Raw genomic sequence first — 20008 nt, 5'->3', positions numbered from 1 at the left:
ATCCCTTGGTCTGAAGTGGGTTTCTTGTAGGCAGCATATAGAAGGGTCTTGTTTTTGTATCCATTCAGCCAGTCTGTGTCTTTTGGTTGGAGCATTTAATCCATTTACATTTAAGGTGATTATTGACATGTGTGTTCCAATTACCATTTTCTTCATTGTTTTGGGTTTGTATTTGTAGGTGTTTTCCTTTTCTTGTGTTTCCTCCCTAGAGAAGTTCCTTTAGCACTTGTTGTAAGGCTGGTTTGGTGGTGCTGAATTCTCTTAACTTTTGCTTGTGTGGAAAGCTTTTGATTTCTCCCTCAAATCTGAATGAGATTCTTGCTGGGTAGAGTATTCTTGGCTGTAGGTTTCTCTCTTTCAGGACTTTCAGTATATCCTGCCATTCTTTTCTGGCCTGCAGAGTTTCTGTAGAAAGGTCAGCTGTTATCCTTATGGGTTTTCCCTTATATGTTATTTGTTGCTTTTCTCTTGCTGCTTTTAATATTTTTTCTTTGTGTTTAATTGTCATTAGTTTGATTAATATGTCTTGGTGTATTTCTCCTTGGGTTTATTCTGTATGGGACTCTCTGTGCTTCTTGGACTTGGTGAATTATTTCCTTTCGCATGTTGGGGAATTTTTCCACTATAACCTCTTCAAATATTTTCTCAGACCCTTTCTTGTTTTCTTCTTCTTCTGGGATGCCTATAATTCGAATGTTGGCATGCTTAATGTTATCACTGAGGTCTCTGAGACTGTCTTCTATTCTTTTTATTCTTTTTTCTTTTTCCTGCTCTGTGGCATTTATTTCCCCCATTCTATCTTCCAACTCACTTATTCGTTCTGCGTCAGTCATTCTGCTGGTTATAGCATCTAGAGTATTTTTAATTTCAGTTATTTTGTTATCCATTGCTGTTTGTTTTTCTGAGTTCTTATGAACTGTTTCTTGTACTTTCTCTATTTTGTTATCGAGATTTTGTATCATTTTTACTATCATTACTCTGAATTCTTTTCCAGGCATTTTTCCTATTTCCTCCTCATTTAGTCTTGTGGGTTTTTTTCCTGCTCCTTTGCCTGCATGGTGTTTCTTTGTTTCCTCATGGTTGTCCAGACTTTTGGGGTTGCTTGTCCTGGCGATAGAGGTGTTTATAGAAGACTGTCCAAGCCTCAGACTAAATGTCCAAGTATTGGATTAAACAAATACTAAGTCTGGGGAACAGATACATGTATAAGACACACAATTGCTGAATCCATTAGGACATAAGGCTCTGGAAAGACCAGACAGAACCCCAGTGTGCTATCAGCTATTCAAAGAGAAACCCAACAGAAATTGACAACTGAAACAGAACAAATCAGAGACAAAAGTAAAAGCAAACAAACAAACAAATAACACCTTACACATACAAATGCTAATCCAGGGAGATTTTGTAAGCTAGGATCAAATATAGATGAGAGCTAGAGTACCACCAGACAGAATGGAGATTCTCAGAATGAAATTAGACAATTGTACTAAGAACTAAGATAAAGACAAAAACCTAATATTAAATACCAAGGTGGTGCGTCATCTGGAGAATAGAGCAAGGAGTCTGAGCAGATTGATAGTGTTGCTTATAAGTATGTTAAGGTAAAATAAACTAAAAATGGCTGGAAGAAAGGGGAACAGAAGAGCGTAGTGTGATTGGAAATATGGAAATAAAAAGAAAGGAATAGAAATGTATAAAAGATAGGGATGAAAGGAAAGTATGAGAGATATATTGTCCATACTACCAAAAACTTAGCTAGATATAGAAGTATATAAAAAGGCAAAAAAATAAAAATAGAATAAAAAATATCATTAAAAAATTACGTTATAAAACTTGTAGATCCCTTAGGACTAAGATCGTGATTAATAAAGGAAAAAAAAAAGAGAAAAAAAAAATCCAGAACTGATCCCAGAATGGACCAGTTCAATAGGATTGATACTAATATTTCTGTTTCCTTAGAGTCTCAGCTGTAAGTGTCCTTCTCCTCACCTTGGGTTTTTTTGCATTATTCTGTGACCAGCAGAGGTTCCTTTATTGTTTGTCTGTAAGCATCGGTGTGTGTGGAGGGAGCGGGTACAATAGTGGCTCCTTCCCCTGGGAGTGAGTGAGCAGTGGCGCACTGTTGTTTCAGTCGGGCTTGGAGGTGCCTGTTGTAGAGGGACGCTGGTGGCTCAGGTGTAAACAGAAAGTCTTAGAGTTGGGCCTCTCTCTGTTTTTTGTTTTTTTTTCCCTGCAGCCTCCCTGCTGCTGGCGTTCCAAGGGGTTTTAATCTAGCCCCACCCAAGTGCCTGAGGGTGCTTGTTATCCCTGAGTGCCTTAGGTGGCCCACAGGGCGTCTCTCCACTGCCTGTTGCAGAGGCGCTGAAAGAGAGAGAGAGAGGCTATGCGCAGCTCCTCCCTGCCGCCCGTGAGCCTACAGCATCCAGCCGCCATCATGGCCGGGCAGCTCTCAGGGGCAGGCACTCCTCGCCACGGACCTCTTCCCTCCTGTCCTCTCGGTCCGTCACCTTTCTGGCAACAATGTTTCTCACCCTGAACCAGCTCTCAGGTTCCCATGCTCCCGCTCCTGGACCCTCTGTTCAGCTGTGGATCGACGTCTCGGTCTGGGAACGCTGAGCTGCGGTGCTGACCCTCCGTCTGTTTCTCACTCCCTCCCGTCTGCCACAGCTCTGCCGCTTCACCCTCTTTGAGCCGTCGTAGATGCCTCCCTACTGGTTATGTCGGGCTCCTTGTGGTCCTTTCTGGTGTCCGAGGCCGTCTGCTGGTGTTCAGCTGGTTCTCTGTGGGAATTATTGCATCCTTCGGTGCATTCCCAATGCATCTGTGGAGAGGGATGTATTCCATGTCCATCTACTTCGCCGCCATCTTTTTTCTCCCCTAATGTGATGTTGAGCATCTTTTCATGAACTTATTGGCCATTTGTATGTCTTCTTTGGAAAAATGTCTATTCAAGTCTTTTGCCCATTTTTTTTTTAAAGGCACTGTAGGGCCTTCATTTTTTTTTTACTATTTTTTTAAATGTAGTTATGTATTTATTTATCTTTGGCTGCGTTGAGTCCTTGTTGCTGTGCAGGTTTTCTCTAGTTGTGGTGAGTGGGGGCTACTCTTCATTGCGGTGTGTGGCCTTCAGTCTTTGCAGCACGTGGGCTCAGTACTTGTGGTTTGCGGGCTCTAGAGCGCAGGCTCAGTAGTTGTGGCACATGGGCTTAGTTGCTTCATGGCGTGTGGGATCCTCCTGTACCAGGGATAGAACCCACGTCCCCTGCTTTGGCAGACGGATTCTTAACCACTGTGCCACCAGGAAAGTCCCTCTTTTGCCCATTTTAAAATTGGATTATTTGTTTGCTGTTGAGTTGTATGAGTTCCTTATGTATTTTGGCTATTAATCTTTTAACAGTTAGTTGGTTTGCAAATATTTCTTCCCCTTCCATAAGTTGCCTTTTTATTTTACTGACTCTTCCTTTTTCTGTGCAAAGCTTTTTAGTTTGATGTAGTTCCACTTGTTTATTTTTGCTTTTGTTGCTTGTGCTTTGGTGTTATATCCAAAAAAAAAATCTTTGTCAAGGCCAATGTCCAGGAGTGTTTTCCCTATGTTTTCTTTTAGTATTTTATAGTTTTGGATCTAATTTAAGTCTTTAATCCAATTTTTGTGAGTAGTATAATACACAGGTCCAGTTTCATTCTTCTGCAGGTGGTTGTCCAGTTTTCCCAACACCATTTATTGAAGAGACTGTCCTTTCTCCATCTGTCTTTTTGGCTCCCTTGTCAAATAAGTTGACTGTATATAAGTGGGTTTATTTCTGGGCTCTCAATTCTGTTCCATTTGTCTAGGTGTCTTTTTAATGTCAGTAACATACTGTTTTTAATGCTATAGCTTTGTGAGAATGTTTGAAATCAGGAAGTTTGATGCCTCCAGATTTGTTCTTCTTTCTTAAGATTGCTTTGGCTATTAGGAATCTTTTGTGGTTGCATACAAATTTTAGAATTGTTTTTTTCTACTCCTGTGGAAAATGTCATTGGAATTTTGGTAGGAATTGTATTGAATCTATAGATGGCTTTGGGTAGTATGGACATTTAAACAATAGTGATTCTTCTGTTCCGTGAACACTGGATATCTTTTCATTTATTTATGTCTTATTCATTTATTTCACCTATGTCTTATTTTTAGTGTACGGATCTTTTACCTCTTTGGTAAAATTTATTCATAAGTACTTTTTTATGCTCTTGTAAATGGGGTTGAAAAACCAACTTCTTAATACAGTTTTCATCTCTGATGCTAGTAAAATTAATGGCTCTATCAAGCAAATATAGTAAAATTTGATTTAATAGATGAAATAAATCAATTTCAATCAAATTATATTAATAAATTAAAGAAGAAATAATTAAAATAATGTGTGTCTTCAGACAAAATTGTAACCATCTTAAAATATGGCTAAAACACTTTCAAATTTGTATAAACTTAAATAATTCTAGATACTGTCTGAAATTCTGTGCTAAAAATATAGATACTTGTAAAAATTGTTAATTTTGTGCAAATTTTATTTGCACAGACTTATAATTTTTTGGATGACTATTATGCTTCTCAAACATGTATCACTGTAATGGCTTGTGTTACTTGCTTATTCTTGTTTTATTGCTAAGTCAGGTATGTTACCAGCATTAATAATTAATAGAATTATTTTCACTTATAGGTAAACTAGAGTACAGCCCATGCACTATTGCAGTGGATATTGTAAAATTAATACTCCGTTCAGATATATATGAGAGTGTGACCCCTTTGTACCCCATGAAGTTAGATTAATTTAAGTGTGAAGCAAAAAGCGCACATTGCAAATCAATTAATTTAGGTTACTCACATTGTATTGTATATTTCTAGTTATGCAAGTGCCTAAGTCCTGCAATGATTTTTAAATTTCCAATTATATTCATGGTTTACTGTGTTTTAAGGTGCTTATTTGAACAGCATTACTTCCAAGGAAACTAACAGGTGCTAAGTAATTTAGTTCATAGGTTTTAATTCCTTTTGGGAGCCAAGAGTATGAAATATGTTTTGCTTTTATAATTCTTCTTAAGTTTCAGTTCTGTTCTCAGTTACAGCTATGACTTGTCCCACTCACTTCAGTATAATCTCACTGTCTTGCGAATGCCCCTGGAGATGTTAAAGTCAGAAACCACCCAGACTCGCCAGGAGAGTTTCGACATCTTTGAAGATGAAGGATTAACTACACAGGGTGGAAGCGGTAGGTGGTTTTCAACACATCCAGTATATGTTAGTGTGGCCTCTGTGAAATGGCATCTTGTTAAATTCACTCCCGTTTTCCTGCTCTCTCTCCTTTCCTCTTTGCTCTTTGTCCTTACAGATATATGAACTCAACCAGTTCCTTTTTATAGAGATCATACATCACCAAGTGATTTCATTTGTGGGCAAACCAGAAAATTGTATATTGACATTTTCTAGCAAAATCTTATGCACCTTTTATGGAATACATTCAGTGTTAGTCTTTGAATGGAGAATTTTTTTTTTGATGGAGGATACACACCACACCTTATTTTTCTTCACAGAGACCAATTCCACATGGGCTGAGTGTTAGAAAAAAGTTACCATGGGTTGCCTATTGGATCCTAGAGGTTTACATATAATATCTCTAATCCTCATAAAAACTTTACTCATGTAGGTAAAATGCTACTTCTAAAGAAATAAAGGCTAAGTAGGAAACTGATCACAGGGCCAATATCCAAAGGAACCACTGCAGCAGGTCAGAGGCTGTTTTGAGTTTGATTGGTCTCAGCTTGACCTGTTGGTTCATTATAAGCCCTGCTTCTGTCCAGACCATTGTGGGATTACTGCAGACCTGTGTGTGACTAGTCTAGGGGGGCCCTGGAGATCTGGGGCTAACCAGTCACACAACAGATTTGGTACCTTTATCCCTAGATTTTGGGGTTGGTCTAGAACTCTAAAGCCAGAGACATTGCTAGAGTGAATATTGTGAAGGAATTGCTTCAAACTTAAAGGTAAGACAGTTTAGCTGAATTGGACTTACTATGGAAACATTAAAAGTCAGTAGTGTCTTTGGGTGCCTTTCTCACTGCAACTTCTATATAGTAATGAAGATGTGGGTGCAGAGGTAGAATGTAAGTTCCAGAAGGTTTGTTCTTACAGGACACTCAGGAAGAGGCTGTGCTCTGTTAGCACTTTGCCAAAGGTTCTGGTCTACTGTAAGAAGACTTAAAAGACTGTTAGTTAAACTGAATGCCATCTCTTTTATTGCCTTTGACTCTTGTTAGTTTATTAGATTAACTATCACTTGAACTAAGGCCAAACCCAGTGTACCCTCCCTACCCCAAAACATCTGGATCACATAAATATGTTGTCGTTCAGATGTCCGAATTGTAACCTATGCCACTAGAGACAGGTGGAGGGTAACACAATGTGTGCCCGAATGTTTGTCACATCATTTCTTCCAGATATCATACTCAGTAATAGAAAAGCTAGAAGTATTACTAAATTTGCCCTGTGTTGTCTCACATCTGAATGAGAGTATCTGTTCTGGGATCTGAATTAAGCCTCTGAAAGCTACTTAGTTTTTTTACTATCTGTCGAGCAGTTTCTACTTGATAGATATGAGTAACTGTGTTAGGTTTTTATAGCTGCTATAAGAAATTACCACAAACTCAGTGACTTAAAACTACACAAATTTATTACCTTACAGAGGTCAGAAGTCCAAAAGAGGCCTCAGTGGACTGAAGTTAGAGTGTCAGCAAGGCTGCGTTCCTTTCTTAAGACTCTAGGGAAATATGCATTCTCCTGCCCTTTCCATCTTCACAGCCAGCAATGGCCGGCCAAGGATTTTCCCACATTACATCTCTCTGACACTTACACTCCTGTTTCCCTCTTTAATGACCCTGTGGTTACACTGGACCCACTTGGACAATCCAGAATAGTCTCCCCCATCTTAAGGTCATCTGATTAGCAACCTTAATTCCATCTGCAGCTTTAATTCCTCCTTGCCACGTAATATAACCTGTTAACAGGTTCTGGTGATTAGGACATAGACATTTTTTTATGGGGGAGGGATGCATTGTTCTCCTACTACACAGCGGGAAACTGATAGGAAGAGAGGCTAAAAGGTATTGGGGTAGGTAGAAAAGGAAAACACATTTTTTAAAAAGTCTCTAATGTGACATGCAGCGCGTTAGTCACTTTGCATAAATTATTTTTTAAATCTGAATAGTATCTCTGAGGTGAGTAGTACCATCACTATTCAGTTTAGAAAGTTGAGGTCCTGAGAGGTTAAGTAACTTGCCAGAGGCCACAGAGCTGATACGTGGCAAAGACGGGACTCCAGTCTGTTACTCATGCTCAGTGTAGTGTCATTGAAGGGGCAGAGAAGGCTTAGCTTTTATGAATAAAACAAAAGTGTATTTGTCATAGTATATAAACACTCTTAACATGCACGTTTTGAGAAGGGATATAGCATTGATTGCCTCTACCCAGAGCTGTTACAATCTGCTAAGCCATTATCTTGTAAATATACTTATTTCTTATTTTGTACTTTATAAGTTTTGTAAGACTCGTTGGTATTTAATAAATTTATTTGGATATCCTGAAATATGCTTGATGAAATTAACTGTCGTATAGACAAAGCTTGATATAATAACAGCTACCACTGATGGAAATATCAGTAAGACACCAGACTTGTTCTGACCACTTTATGTGCATTATCAACTTATCTTTACAACAATCACATGATACAGGCACAAATGAGGAAGCAAGGGCACTGCGAGTAAGTAACCCTCTTGGTCACACCGGTCACCCTGCTGATGAGGCAGAGCTCAGACTTGGACCCAGGCACTCAGACACCAGAGCCATGCTCCCAGGCGCTGCTCTTGATGTATCTTGGCCTTATTCATGTATTTGTACACGTGTCCTTAATTTCCCAGTTGTTTTCTTTTCTCTTAGGTTAAAAACTCTCACAAAATCAGAAATTGTGTTTTTTCTTTAACGTTGTAGAGAAACAGCACAGTATTCTGGGCAACGAGATGAGATGTATCCAATGAAAGCATCAATGATGTTAATCAGGCACTTTGAAATTAAAAGCAAAAGTTTAAGAACTTAAAAATGAGTTGCTTGTCAACCAATTTCCTTATCTTTCTGGTATCAACTCTTATTTTTCAGGTGTATTTGGGATCTGTAGTGAGCCTTATATGAAGTACGTGTGGAACGGCGAACTTCTGGATATAATTAAAAATACTGTCCATCGTGACTGGCTGCTGTATATTATTCACGGTTTCTGTGGGCAGTCAAGTATCCTTTTTTAAAAAAAAAAATAAGATACATATTATTAAACTTATGCTGTACTAATTTGTAGAAAGTTATATATGAATTATGATTACAATTATCTATGCATCCAACAGATATAATTATCTATGTATTCCATGTAGTTGAAATACAAAGAAAAATGCAGATCTATTATATACAGACAGATAAATAAGAAGGGAGAAAATGCTATGTGCCTAGGAAGTGATACAGGTAATAAGTATCATTCTTACCTGAGAGAAGGAGCAGAATCTCTGGCAGGTGGGGAGGATGGAGCAGGCTTACAGAAAATGTCGAACTTGGCCTTGAACTTTATCAAAAGACAGGCCTTGGCAGCAAGATCGTGGGTTGGGGAAGCACTGTGAGTGTAGAGGTGGAAAAGTTCATGGGAGTGTCCTTGTGGTTTATATAAAACCCCTGGGAGGTACAGCATAATGGGAAGGAGATCGGATAGGGGGAGTCAGACTGCTAGTCACCAGATTGCGTTGGTGGTCGAACTAAAGACTTTGGGTTTGGTGCTAGAACTTTTGAAAGTTTTTTTTCAAAAGGGTAACATACAAATTAGTACTTAGGAAGCTTGAGTGGGTAGCCGTTTTCTAGGTGGATTAAGTAAAATGAGACTAGAAGAAGGGACATGCATTAGGAAAAGATTGCAGTCGTTCAGGCATAACGTAATGAAGGTCTGGATTGGGGCGGAATAGATTAAATAGACGTAGGTTGAGTCTTGGGTTAAGCTGATGAGTTCAATTTTATAAATACCTTTTGTGCTTTTATTTAATTTCACTATGTGGAAACCTCTCAAGAATGTGCTATTATGTAATGAGGTTTAGGAAGGCAGCGTCTACTTTCTAGAAGTGGTGTTTAAGGTTTTTCCTCTCTTTGAGATCATGTAGGGCATTTGTGCACCTAGCATGCTTTTGAGTTGACAGTCTTCCTTGTGTCTTAGGTTTTTTAAAAACCTAGAGTGAAAACTTTAAAGGAGTGGTTGTGTTGAGACCATTAAGTGGGTGAATGTGGTTAACCAATATTATGCTTTTTTGCACCAGAACATTTGGGAGGAGTGGAGTCAAGGGGTAGAGGTGGAGAGGTTAGCCTTGAAGAGGACCTGTGCTGCCTTCTTTGTGGCGAGTGAGGGCGAGGAGAGACTAGTTGAAGATGCAGAGGACTTTCGGATTGAAGATGAGTGAGATTTACGTGCCGCACTCGAAACTTACTTCATAATCCTATTCAACCAGTGAGTGGTGTTATCTGCTTGATCATTCACTGAATAATGAGATTTGGCCCTGAATTACTCTTTCTGTTTCCAAAAGTAAAAGCAGCCTGGAAAAAACACACGGTTTTCACCACCAAGGACACTAAAAAAAAAAAAGTGATGATACAGTTTCTAAAGGCAGTTTCTAAAAGGTAATTCTAAACTGTTGTCTATTTCTCAAGAGCTAACTCAGGGCCTGGCGAACGTTAAGTACAATAAGTGTTTGTCTTTTTAAAGTAGTGAATAGCACCATAGATTATAATTTTAAAGCCCATTAGTTGAAATGATGAATCCGTTCTCCCAGTTATCAAGCATTTAATGAATTCTGGAGGTCTATGTGGTGATAAAAGTCATTGCTATTTATTGGATGTTTGCTATAGGCCAGGCACTAGTAGCTATTACACACATTACCTAACCTAGTCTTCCCAACCACCTAATAAAATTGGTTACTTTTTTAGTACTTATACCATTTTACAGAAGATGAAACTGAGGCTCAGAAAGTTAAATAAGGTGACATAATTAATAAATTTTATTTTGGTTAAAACAGTTCCCAGTATTCAGTTTTGCAGTTAGGTGACAAATTTGGGCACTCTCACAATACTATACTAACTCCATTCCCTCAGAGTTATCTATTGCTTCATAATTTAAACATCCTGTTAAGTGACATATGCTCACTTTGACAGCTGTATGGTCTCTGAAGACTGAGAAAGGATTAGTTGTACCTGTTTACATCCTTACTTGGCTACAAAGAGGGACCACAGGTCGTCCCTTGGCCAGTAAACCTTCATCTGGTTACTATTTCCTCTGAAACTCATGGAAACCACTCCTTAGTGAGGTTTGTTTCTGCCTTAATACCTGCATAATTCGAAAGAACTGTTAGACCCAATGCCATTCCATTCTTGGGTGGAGCTTTTTGGTGTTCTTTAACCTACTGAACAAAATATATTTAAGGTATAATGATTCTCTTGGCTTGGTGTGACAGTCATGAATGCTAAACAGCTTTAACTTGATTTCTAAGAGCTGTTGATCTATGGACGACCTGTGTATGTCACTTTAATAGCTAGAAGATCCAGTAAGTTTGCCGGGACCCGTTTTCTCAAGAGAGGTGCAAACTGTGAGGTAAGGTGGAAAAACAACAACGCTGCTGGCAATTTACCTTTTTACATTAGCTTTGCAGACAGATGAAGCAAAGTGGAATTTTAGAAAGTGGAATTTCTTAGTTTGAGATGTTATCAAGAGAATAATGAATTCTCTGGCGTCTCTGAAACTTGTAAGAAATATGACTAATGTACAGATGTTCTGAAAAATCGGCTTAGAGTTATGCAATAAACGTCTAACGTTTTGGAGGATGAGCCATTTCTGTAATATATGAAAAAACATAGTACGTGTTTAGTGGAGAGACTAAAATAGCAAAGCGCCTCCACCCAGGGGATAAAGGGAGGGGAGCACTCGTTGGAAATGCATTCTTGATGAAAAGACTAAGCAGGGCGCGGCATGGGAAACCCTTTACCCTCTTCGCTCTGCTTTAGTTTGGCTCAAGACAGACTCCGTCTTCTGCTCACCCCTAGAAAATAACAGCAGATTCATCTGTCCTGCCTTCAGTCATGTAATGGCCTTTGAGTGTTCCATCTCTCTTTGCAATAGACGACTTGAGTCTCAGGGCAGATGTGTGATTGAGTAGACAGATTGAGTGAGACATTGGGTTTTGATCCTGCCTTAAGATAGCAACATGTGTTCTTTAAATTGTATCAGCAATGACCATAGTTATAACTGGTGCCTTAAGAAAGAGCAGAATTTTGCAGCTGTATTATTTTTGAATATTTCAAGGGTAATGAAACGGGCATGTTATTAACGCTGCTGAAATTATTCTTGTCATATCATCATATACTTTTATAAGTAAAGCTATCTCAAGATTTTTTTTTCTTCTGTCAGGCTTTTTTTATTTGACTCTCACTCTTTTGTCCTTTTATTCCTCCTTGGTCTTCAGAATAGAATTTTTATATTTCACTGGTCTTCCTAACCTCCTGTATAATGTCACGTGATTGTTTTTCTTTTGTCTCCTTCTCTGCCATTTATGTCACTCAAGCTGTCCTCTGTTACTTGTATTATGAGCTGTTTAATTTGATTTCCCTCATCTATTCTCTGCTGTTTTTAATTGCCTCCCTTTATTGCATTTTAATGGTTTTCCTTTTTCAATATGCACATTAAATGTTGATCAACATTTACCTCTTTTAAAACATTCTAAGACTAGGAATTGTATTTTCATTGGGTACTTGAAATTTTTTCCATTAAAAGTTTCTAAGGATATAAAATATCTTCAAATGTACCTTTCTTTCCAGGGTGATGTTGCAAATGAAGTGGAAACTGAACAGATACTCTGCGATGCTTCTGTCATGTCTTTTACGGCAGGAAGTTATTCTTCTTACGTACAAGTTAGAGGATCAGTTCCCTTATACTGGTCTCAGGACATTTCAACTATGATGCCTAAGCCACCTATTACATGTTCGTGGAACAATCTTTTTAATAGTAACTCTTCTTTACTCACGTTAGAGAGAGTGAACTACTATCACAGAAATCTCATAACTGCTCGGGTTTTAATGAAGTTTTAGTGCTGAAAAGTAGGTAATTTAGAAGCGGGACTCCTAGTATTTTTATGCAATAACTTTATATGCATGTATTTTTAATTTTGGCCACTAGTAAATTATTTATATTGTAGAATATAAATATTATTTATATTCAGAAACGTAAGAACCGTTCAAATTCAGTAAATACGTGAAGAATGACTGATAAGCTTGAGAGGAATTTGAGATGTGAAACTACCAGAAGATTAGTTTAATTGCATTTCTTTAAACAGTATAATGCAAAACAAAACCCTGTACTTCTTTCATTCTTGCTTCATAATTTCCATTCTGGTACTTACTCATTTCCCCCCCTCCCCCACCGCAGTGGATCAGGCGGACCCATTTGCCCACGTGGCCGCCCTTCACTTTGACCAGATGCTTCAGAGGTTTGGCTCCCCCATCATCATCTTGAATTTGGTGAAGGTATGACACGCTATCTGTTTGGTTATGGAATTCAATCACACTGGACAACACGAAGGGGTTTAACAAGAGAGGAGGAGGGACTTGTGGATTTATTGTGCTGTGATGGTTCACCGTGTCTGAACTGTCTGAGCCTCTGTCCCTTGGCCTCAGATCCCATGTGGCCTCCTTGCTGGGTACCTAGGAGAATCCGCGGTGTGTTCCCTCAGGAAGGGAGCAGTGAGCATGTCGGTCTCCTGATTTTTTGGGATGAACTAGGTACCGGTGAAATTCTGCCTCAGTTTCCAGGACAGCTTGGAGGAGAAAGTGTGGAGGTCAAAGAGCCACAGCGTAGCCCTGACACAGTCACTTCCCTTGACAGTTCACAAGATCTGCTGGGCAAGATAATATGTGGTAATAGGATCTAAAGACTAGATTCAGAAATCGGGGTGCGGCTGTAGCTCAGGATTCGGGTGGACAGAGTGGCGGCCTGGCCTCATAGCTCTGTGCTTCCTTGTCAGAGGACACTGTCTGGCCCACGTATCTGTGTATACGAGGGGTCAGTCAGGTCAAAGGCCTGGGGTGGAGGGCAGGGAGACCAGGTGAAAAATCGTATCTGTTACAACCAGATGAAATGAATCTCATTCTGCTGCCAGGAAATCCCTGAGAGCATGAAAAGCAAGGGTTTTGTTATATTATGGTTGTGGCTGTGGCCGACAACCTAGTCACACCTGAGAGTATTCTGCGAAGTTGGTTAATAAGTATAATTCAATTAAATTAAAGACCAAGGAATCCTATGTCCATTTAGTGCCACCATTTAGCAGGCAGTTTTGAAGGTTTCCTTTGTGCCAAGTCAACCATAGAAAGAGTCCCTGTCTTCCCGGGGCTAACAGTCTAACGGAGGAGATGGTGAAGTGATGCAGAGGTATCAAGACAGGGTTATGATGCTGTGAGACCTTATAATGGGAGAGAAGTCTTCCCTGAGGAAGCGGTGCATCAGCGCAGCCTGAATGAAGAGGCATTAGCAAGGCCAAGAAGAAAGAGAGCAGCAGGTACAAGGACCCTGAGACAGGAGGGGATATGGTGCATTTGAGGAAGAAGAGGCTGTCTGGCTGGGTCCCAGAGAATAAGGGCAGGAGAGCCTGTTGTAAGAAGAGGCTGAAGAGGTAGTTATGCTACACACGCAGAGCCTTATAGGGTGTGTTAATGAGTCTGGTCTTTTTCCTGATTTTCCAGAACCATTGAAGGGTTTGGTATGGTTGAGAGGATGGTGACCAGATTTCTATTTTGAAAAGGTTGTCCTGACCTCAACATAGAGAACGAATGGATTGGTACAAGGCTAAAGTCAATGTTGGAAGCCCACATAGGAGGCTGTTATAATTATCCAGAAAAGGAGTAACTGGCCTAAACTCGGGTGGTGTGGTATTGGTGGAGAGGAGTGGACGCAGGCAGTAGACTCGGTGCTGAGCGGGGTCTGAGATGAGGGAGAGGGAGCTGTCAGGCTTGGTTCCTAGGTTTCTGGCTTACTCGGGTGGATGGACGGAGATGCTGTTCACTGAGCCAGGAAACACAGACTCAGGCTGTTGGGGAAGATGGTGAGTACGGTTTGAGCGTGCTGAGATTTGAGATGGACTGAACCCTCTCAAAGGAGATGGCAGGTAGGTGGCCAGAGTGTGAGATGAAAGCCCAGGAGAGACGTCCGGGCCGAGGTGTGGTTTTGTGGCTCATGTGTGCTCCGGCGATGTTTGAAGACGTGGCCGCCGAGGGGATGCCCACACGGAGAGTACAGAGTGGGAAGAGGGAGGAGCCTCCGCTCTAGTCCTGAGGACCTCCAGTTGAGTGTGTAACGGAGTTAGAGAAAGAGCAGACAGAAAAGCAGGAGGAAAAGCAGGTGAGTGCCGTGTTGTGACAGCTAAGCGAAAGCGGGTTTCACGATGAGGGAAGTAAGGAGTCGCTAGTGGCAAAGGCTGCTGCTGGGTCAAGTAAGATGAAAACAGAAAATATGCTTGTCGGTGTTCCCAACACTGAGGGCACTGACTGCAGTGGACTGAGCTGTAGGAGAACTTTTTCCCTAGTCCTGGGGCAATGAAGTACCTAGTGAGAAATGAAGAAAAGTTGGTGCTTTCATCAGGGTTTTTTGTTTGTTTTTAAAAAGATCGTAATGATGTGTTTAGAAGCCTGTGGGAAGGATCTGTTTGGGCTCCTTGAGGAGAGGTATAAAACACAGGAGAGAAAATGGACCAGCAGGGGCATCATGTACTTAAGAAAGAAGGAAAGGAGGAAATCGGAAACAGAGAGGGAGGAATTGTTTTAATGGGAGAACAGAGAATAGTAAGGGTGTGGGGGTGTGTAGTGTATACATGCATGTGCACACACGCTACCTCCTGATGGCTTTAACTCATCCTTAAGGTAAGAGGGAAGGTCACCTGCTCAGAGGGGAGGTTTGAGGGTGGTGGAGTTTTCACAGCCTTCGTGTATGTGGGATGGTGGGTTGACCAGAGACCTCCAGGCAACGCTAAGGGCTAATTTCAGGTTGGTGATCAGGATTTCTTAAATTCTGTGATTGCCTGACTTTTTGTGGCAGGGCTCGGGCATGGGTATAAGCACAGAGGAAGTAGATAATTGGTTTGTTTAGTTTTGCCAGACAGGTGTGATGTAAAAAGACAGATCGTAGGAGTTTTAGATGTTGGCATCAGTCTGATTGAAGCGGACCGTGAAACCTGAGCTGGAGGAGGTGGGGAGTAATGGAGAGGATGATGGAGAAAGCAGAGCTGTCAGTGGTTGAGGTCCTCCCGAGGTGGGGTATTAAAAACAAGCCGTCTGAAAATAAAAGTGGTTCTGGATAAGAAATGTTGAAGGCATCACCTGTAGTGATGACTTGATCTGAGATGTGAGGGTGGCGATGATGGCTTAGCCAGAGTGGAGTAGGAGGAGGAGCAGGTACTGAGAGCCGCCCAGGGCGGAGTCAGAGCTTGGGGTGGGAGGGCAGACCCTGAGCCAGTTGCTGGGAGAGGACAGAGGAACTAAGTGCGTGGGTTCAAAAGAGCAGGGGTGTGTGTGTGTGTGTGGGGGGGTGGCTCAGGGGAGGAGAGTGGTGAGAATGGAGAGCTGTGGACAGTGAGGCAGGGGGCTTTATTTCTTCCTTTGTTGCACTTTGGTTTATGAAATTATTGCATCCTACCAGGGAATGACTTTGTAAAATAAATCGCCAGGTATTAACGACATCATTTTTCAGACTTTTTTCCTCCTCAGTTCAGAAGTGTCACTTTCACGTCTCTCTGCCTGTCAGCTCAGGGTACCATGAGGCAGTGGCTGGGTGATCCCTGACCTCCGCCTGGTGGTGAACAGCAGCTGTAAGAGACGCAATCAGAACACTCAAGAAGGGAAACGTGAACAACGAGTTGCCTTATGACAGTTTTTCTAGTTAATGCATAGACGATAAGATATTGTTAGTAGAGAAATAAATTATTGCTGAGGCACTAAATTACGAGGTTATCACTAGAATATAAACGTCAACCTTAGTGAATTTTCTTCATATTTTACAGAGTCCTTATAGTGTGGTTAAAAGCTGTGGTTAAATGGAGATTCCATTTATGATGTTTGAAATAATCTATTTCTCTGTTAAATATGCAGGTTCGAAATATCTGATACATGTGATTGTAAAGTGTTCCTGCCCAGATTTCTTGAATGAACATTTATTTCTTAATATTTAAAGGCCAGTCGGTGGATTTTAAAATTGTCCCTGTTTACTGTTTCGTTGTCATAGAAATCCTTGGCAATAACTAGAAAATAGTTTGGAGATTAAGTTGCTGTTTTGTAAAATAGAAAAAAATGGTTTTTTGTTTTTATTAATTTTATTCATAGTATAAAAGAAGGTGTTTATTCAGTTCACTTAGAAAAAGTCCTTATTAACTTGTCAAAGTGCATGTGTGGGTGGGTGGCATGATATCCAGGGATATTCACTCTTTGCCTCCGTGTGAAATGTTTCAAGTGGAATACTTTTCTCGACTCCTTTTCTCTTTTGCCCCGTGTTGTGCGTGATCTCCTGCCCTCCGCCCTGCTCTTCCATGTGGAAGTTTGAGACACTGCTTGACAGACATTTAGCAGCAATGCTTACACTGTCAGCACTGCCCCTGGGGAGCAGTAGGAAGCCAGCCAGGGACCTGATGGCATCGCAATTGTGCGTCAGAGGACTTTAATCTGGGGGCTGTGCATGTCTCTCGGGGGAGATTTCTGAACCCTTTGAATCGATATACAAAATCATTTGCGTATGTGAAGTTCTCATTTGGTTGTTAAAGGGGTCTGTGACCTGGAGGAGGACGACTAAACAGTCCACTGGCTAATAAACTGTGGGCAGACAGTACAGAAAGCAGATTCTTTACACAGAGATGATTGAAGTTTGATAAAATAACCTTATCTTCCCATCTCATGAAATGTCAGATTTGATACAAGGAATTCACAGACTTTTTGTTTCTCTAATTGGTTTAAAGTGCTTTTGAGAAAAATTCCAGATATATAATTTGATTTTCTCAGATGTAAAAATAAGCTAAATATTTGTTCATCCCAAACTGAGTTAACACTGTTCTTAACGCATATCTAATTCCTCCATTTGATTTATGCAGCTCTGAAAATAGGTACCCTTTTTTGTTTCTTCAGTGATTATCTAAATTCACGACAATTGAAAAGTAATCACCACGGTTGAAAACGGCGTAGACCTGTTTTGATGCCAGCAGTAGTGCCTCAAGGCTGTGTGCAGATTGCTGATTTCATTGGGTTTTGTTTATTTCTAAGTGAAGTCCCGATCAGGATAACAATAAAAAGAGTTAATTTTTATTAATCCTTACTATGTGTCAGATGTTCTGATAAAAAGTTATCATTGTTTCATCTCATGTAAACGTCATATTAATCCTTTAAGGGAGATACTACTGTTACCCATTTTATAGATGAAGAAATGGAGGCCCAGAAAAGTTGAGAACCTTGACCAGGGCTGTGTGGCTGGTAAGAGGCAGAGCCAGCCCTCCAGCTGCAAAGCTGGACACTAATGTACCAGCCCCTCCTGAGTGGGAGGCAGTGTGATATCTAAGGAGCAACAGTAGGCAAGGGGGTGGACAGTCAGGTTTAGTCCCATGAACGCCTCTCAACTTCAGTTCCTCAGCCACAGAGGAGAAGGGGAGACATGGCTGCCTGGGCTACCGCATGGGGATTTTATAGTTAAAAGCATACGAAGGCTGTGAAAGTGCTCACCACTCTGCCCGTTTGGGGATTATCCATCCTGGCCCAGTTGATCTCTGTCTGGTCCTTAGCTGGCTGGGCTCGGAGGTTCCTTTCTTCTGGACCTTGGGAAATTCTCCTTTGCCGGAGTAGGATGTGGAATGTGTAGGGCAGGCCTGTGCAGGGCAAGCTGGGTATCTTGGGACTACAGGAGGTTACATGGAAGAAATCTGATCTCCTTGGGCCTTCATTGTTCGTTATCTGTTGACTGTAATTCAGTGAAATATTTATTTCTTTACGTTTATATTTTAATTTTAGTAGGTATGGTTCATTTTCTTATATTTAGCACTTAACTTTGCCACTAAGACAAGACAAAAAACTTACGTTGAAAGTCTGCTCCTCTGATTTAAGGTGGTTAGAACACTGAAAATGTTTAATTTTTGGTAAAGGAACGAGAGAAGAGAAAGCATGAGAGAATTCTGAGTGAAGAGCTCGTAGCTGCTGTGACCTACCTCAACCAGTTTTTGCCTCCTGAGCACACGATTATTTATATTCCTTGGGACATGGCCAAGTACACCAAAAGGTGAGTAGATGCTCACGTGTCTGGTTATATTTTCCTCCTCTTGTGATGTAAAATAGCAGGCAGCTGATCTCTCTGGTAAAGTGAATGTCACTCTTTTAATTTCCTTCTTGAACCTGTTTAAGCGGCGGTTTAACTGCCCGTGTGTAAGTTGAGGGCTTAAATTAATTGACCAGATTCTTTTTTGCCCATCATTTTTACCATTTGCAAATTCTCTTTGAAGTATCTAGTGACTTCAGAACATCTCTACTCTGCTACTTTTCCTTAAAGGCATTAGTTTCCCTTTTTTTCTATTTCATTCTAACTCCCTTAATCACTTTCTGAGACACCACTTTCAGATTGTGTCACTCATGGTTGAACCAGCGCTATCTCCCTACTGTTTATACTAAATCCAAACCCCTCAGTGTAATTTTTTTTAAGAACTTTTATTGAGCCCCTCAGTGTGATGTTAAAGCCCCATCCCCTAGTTGATTCCAGAATGTGATCACTTCTTTATTCCCAGGGCTGTTCTGGTCCTGAAAAGCTAACCTTCGTGTTCTGTCCCCCGTGTAGCAGCCAAGGTCCAATTCTGGAACCTTTGTTCCTATTGTCCCCCCCACCTCCTCTCTTGTGCCTGTCAAGATCTGATTCAACACTCATCCAGGGAGCTTTCATTAACCCTGCCTTGTCCTTTTACTCATTTACTAGGCGTCATACAAACATTAGGTTCACATGGAGGTCTCGGTTTATATTTTAAATGTCACTGTCTTATTTTGCACTCGACTCATACTTTTTCTGACTCATTTTGTGTAGTTAGATACACGCACGTGTGCGCGCGCACACACACACACACGTGCCCTTTCCCAGAGCATGAGCCTGGTTACTGGTTGGTGCCCTTGATGGTAACTGATTTTCCAGTGTTTTCTTCCCCTGCCACTGCACTGTGCCTTGTGCTCGCTTCACATTTCATGAACCCATGTTGACTTAACTGACTCCACTCTTCGGCAGTGAAAGGCTTCGGGAAAAGCTCTTGCAGGGGGATGTCAAGTGCCAAGTTTAAGGCTTGCCAGTAGTTGCTATTGCGTTACAGTTATTGAGTACACATTGCATTCTAGAAATTAATTCTTACAGTGTTGCTGCTGAGTACAAACCAGAGATTTTAAAAACGAAATCCCTGTGTATCATTGCTGTAGACTTTGCTTTGGGTGTCAGCAGAAGTATGTGTTAAGCCTGGGGCTCCTCTCACCTCTCACTCTTCCTCCTCGCCCTCAGCAAGCTGTGTAACGTGCTGGATCGCCTGAACGTGATTGCGGAAAGTGTGGTGAAGAAAACAGGCTTCTTTGTAAACCGCCCCGATTCATACTGTAGCATTTTGCGGCCAGATGAAAAGTATGTATGGTATTTTAAATCCTAAAAGAAATCAGGAGTTTTGCTCTTATGGATGAAAACATTCTAAATATGGGCATTTTGTACTCCTTGGAAGATGGATGAATTTATTCCTCTGGGGAGACAAGACGCACGGCCCATGTGACTGTGGAATGCACACTCACAATGGCATGAGATTTCCTCTGCGGGTATATACCTTGAGATGGAAACCACAGAATCTCTTGCTTCTTAGAATAAACATTACATAAAGTATTTCCGTAAAA

General features: G+C 40.9%; 1 protein-coding gene across 1 annotated transcript in view; it reads left to right on the top strand.

Annotated features, from left to right (window-relative positions):
* Window positions 1-20008, top strand: part of FIG4 (FIG4 phosphoinositide 5-phosphatase) — a 135733-nt gene that overhangs the window by 44326 nt on the left and 71399 nt on the right. Inside the window, exons 6-12 of the mRNA XM_057739105.1 lie at window positions 5092-5240; window positions 8177-8305; window positions 10588-10688; window positions 11909-12071; window positions 12516-12613; window positions 18250-18383; window positions 19632-19748. Of these exons, the coding sequence (XP_057595088.1) occupies window positions 5092-5240; window positions 8177-8305; window positions 10588-10688; window positions 11909-12071; window positions 12516-12613; window positions 18250-18383; window positions 19632-19748 (891 nt within the window). The remainder of the gene's footprint in view (window positions 1-5091; window positions 5241-8176; window positions 8306-10587; window positions 10689-11908; window positions 12072-12515; window positions 12614-18249; window positions 18384-19631; window positions 19749-20008) is intronic.

This window comes from Hippopotamus amphibius, chromosome 6 (assembly GCF_030028045.1).
Source record: "Hippopotamus amphibius kiboko isolate mHipAmp2 chromosome 6, mHipAmp2.hap2, whole genome shotgun sequence".
NCBI classification, from domain to species: domain Eukaryota; kingdom Metazoa; phylum Chordata; class Mammalia; order Artiodactyla; family Hippopotamidae; genus Hippopotamus; species Hippopotamus amphibius.
This window is presented reverse-complemented; position numbering and strand designations above follow the sequence as displayed.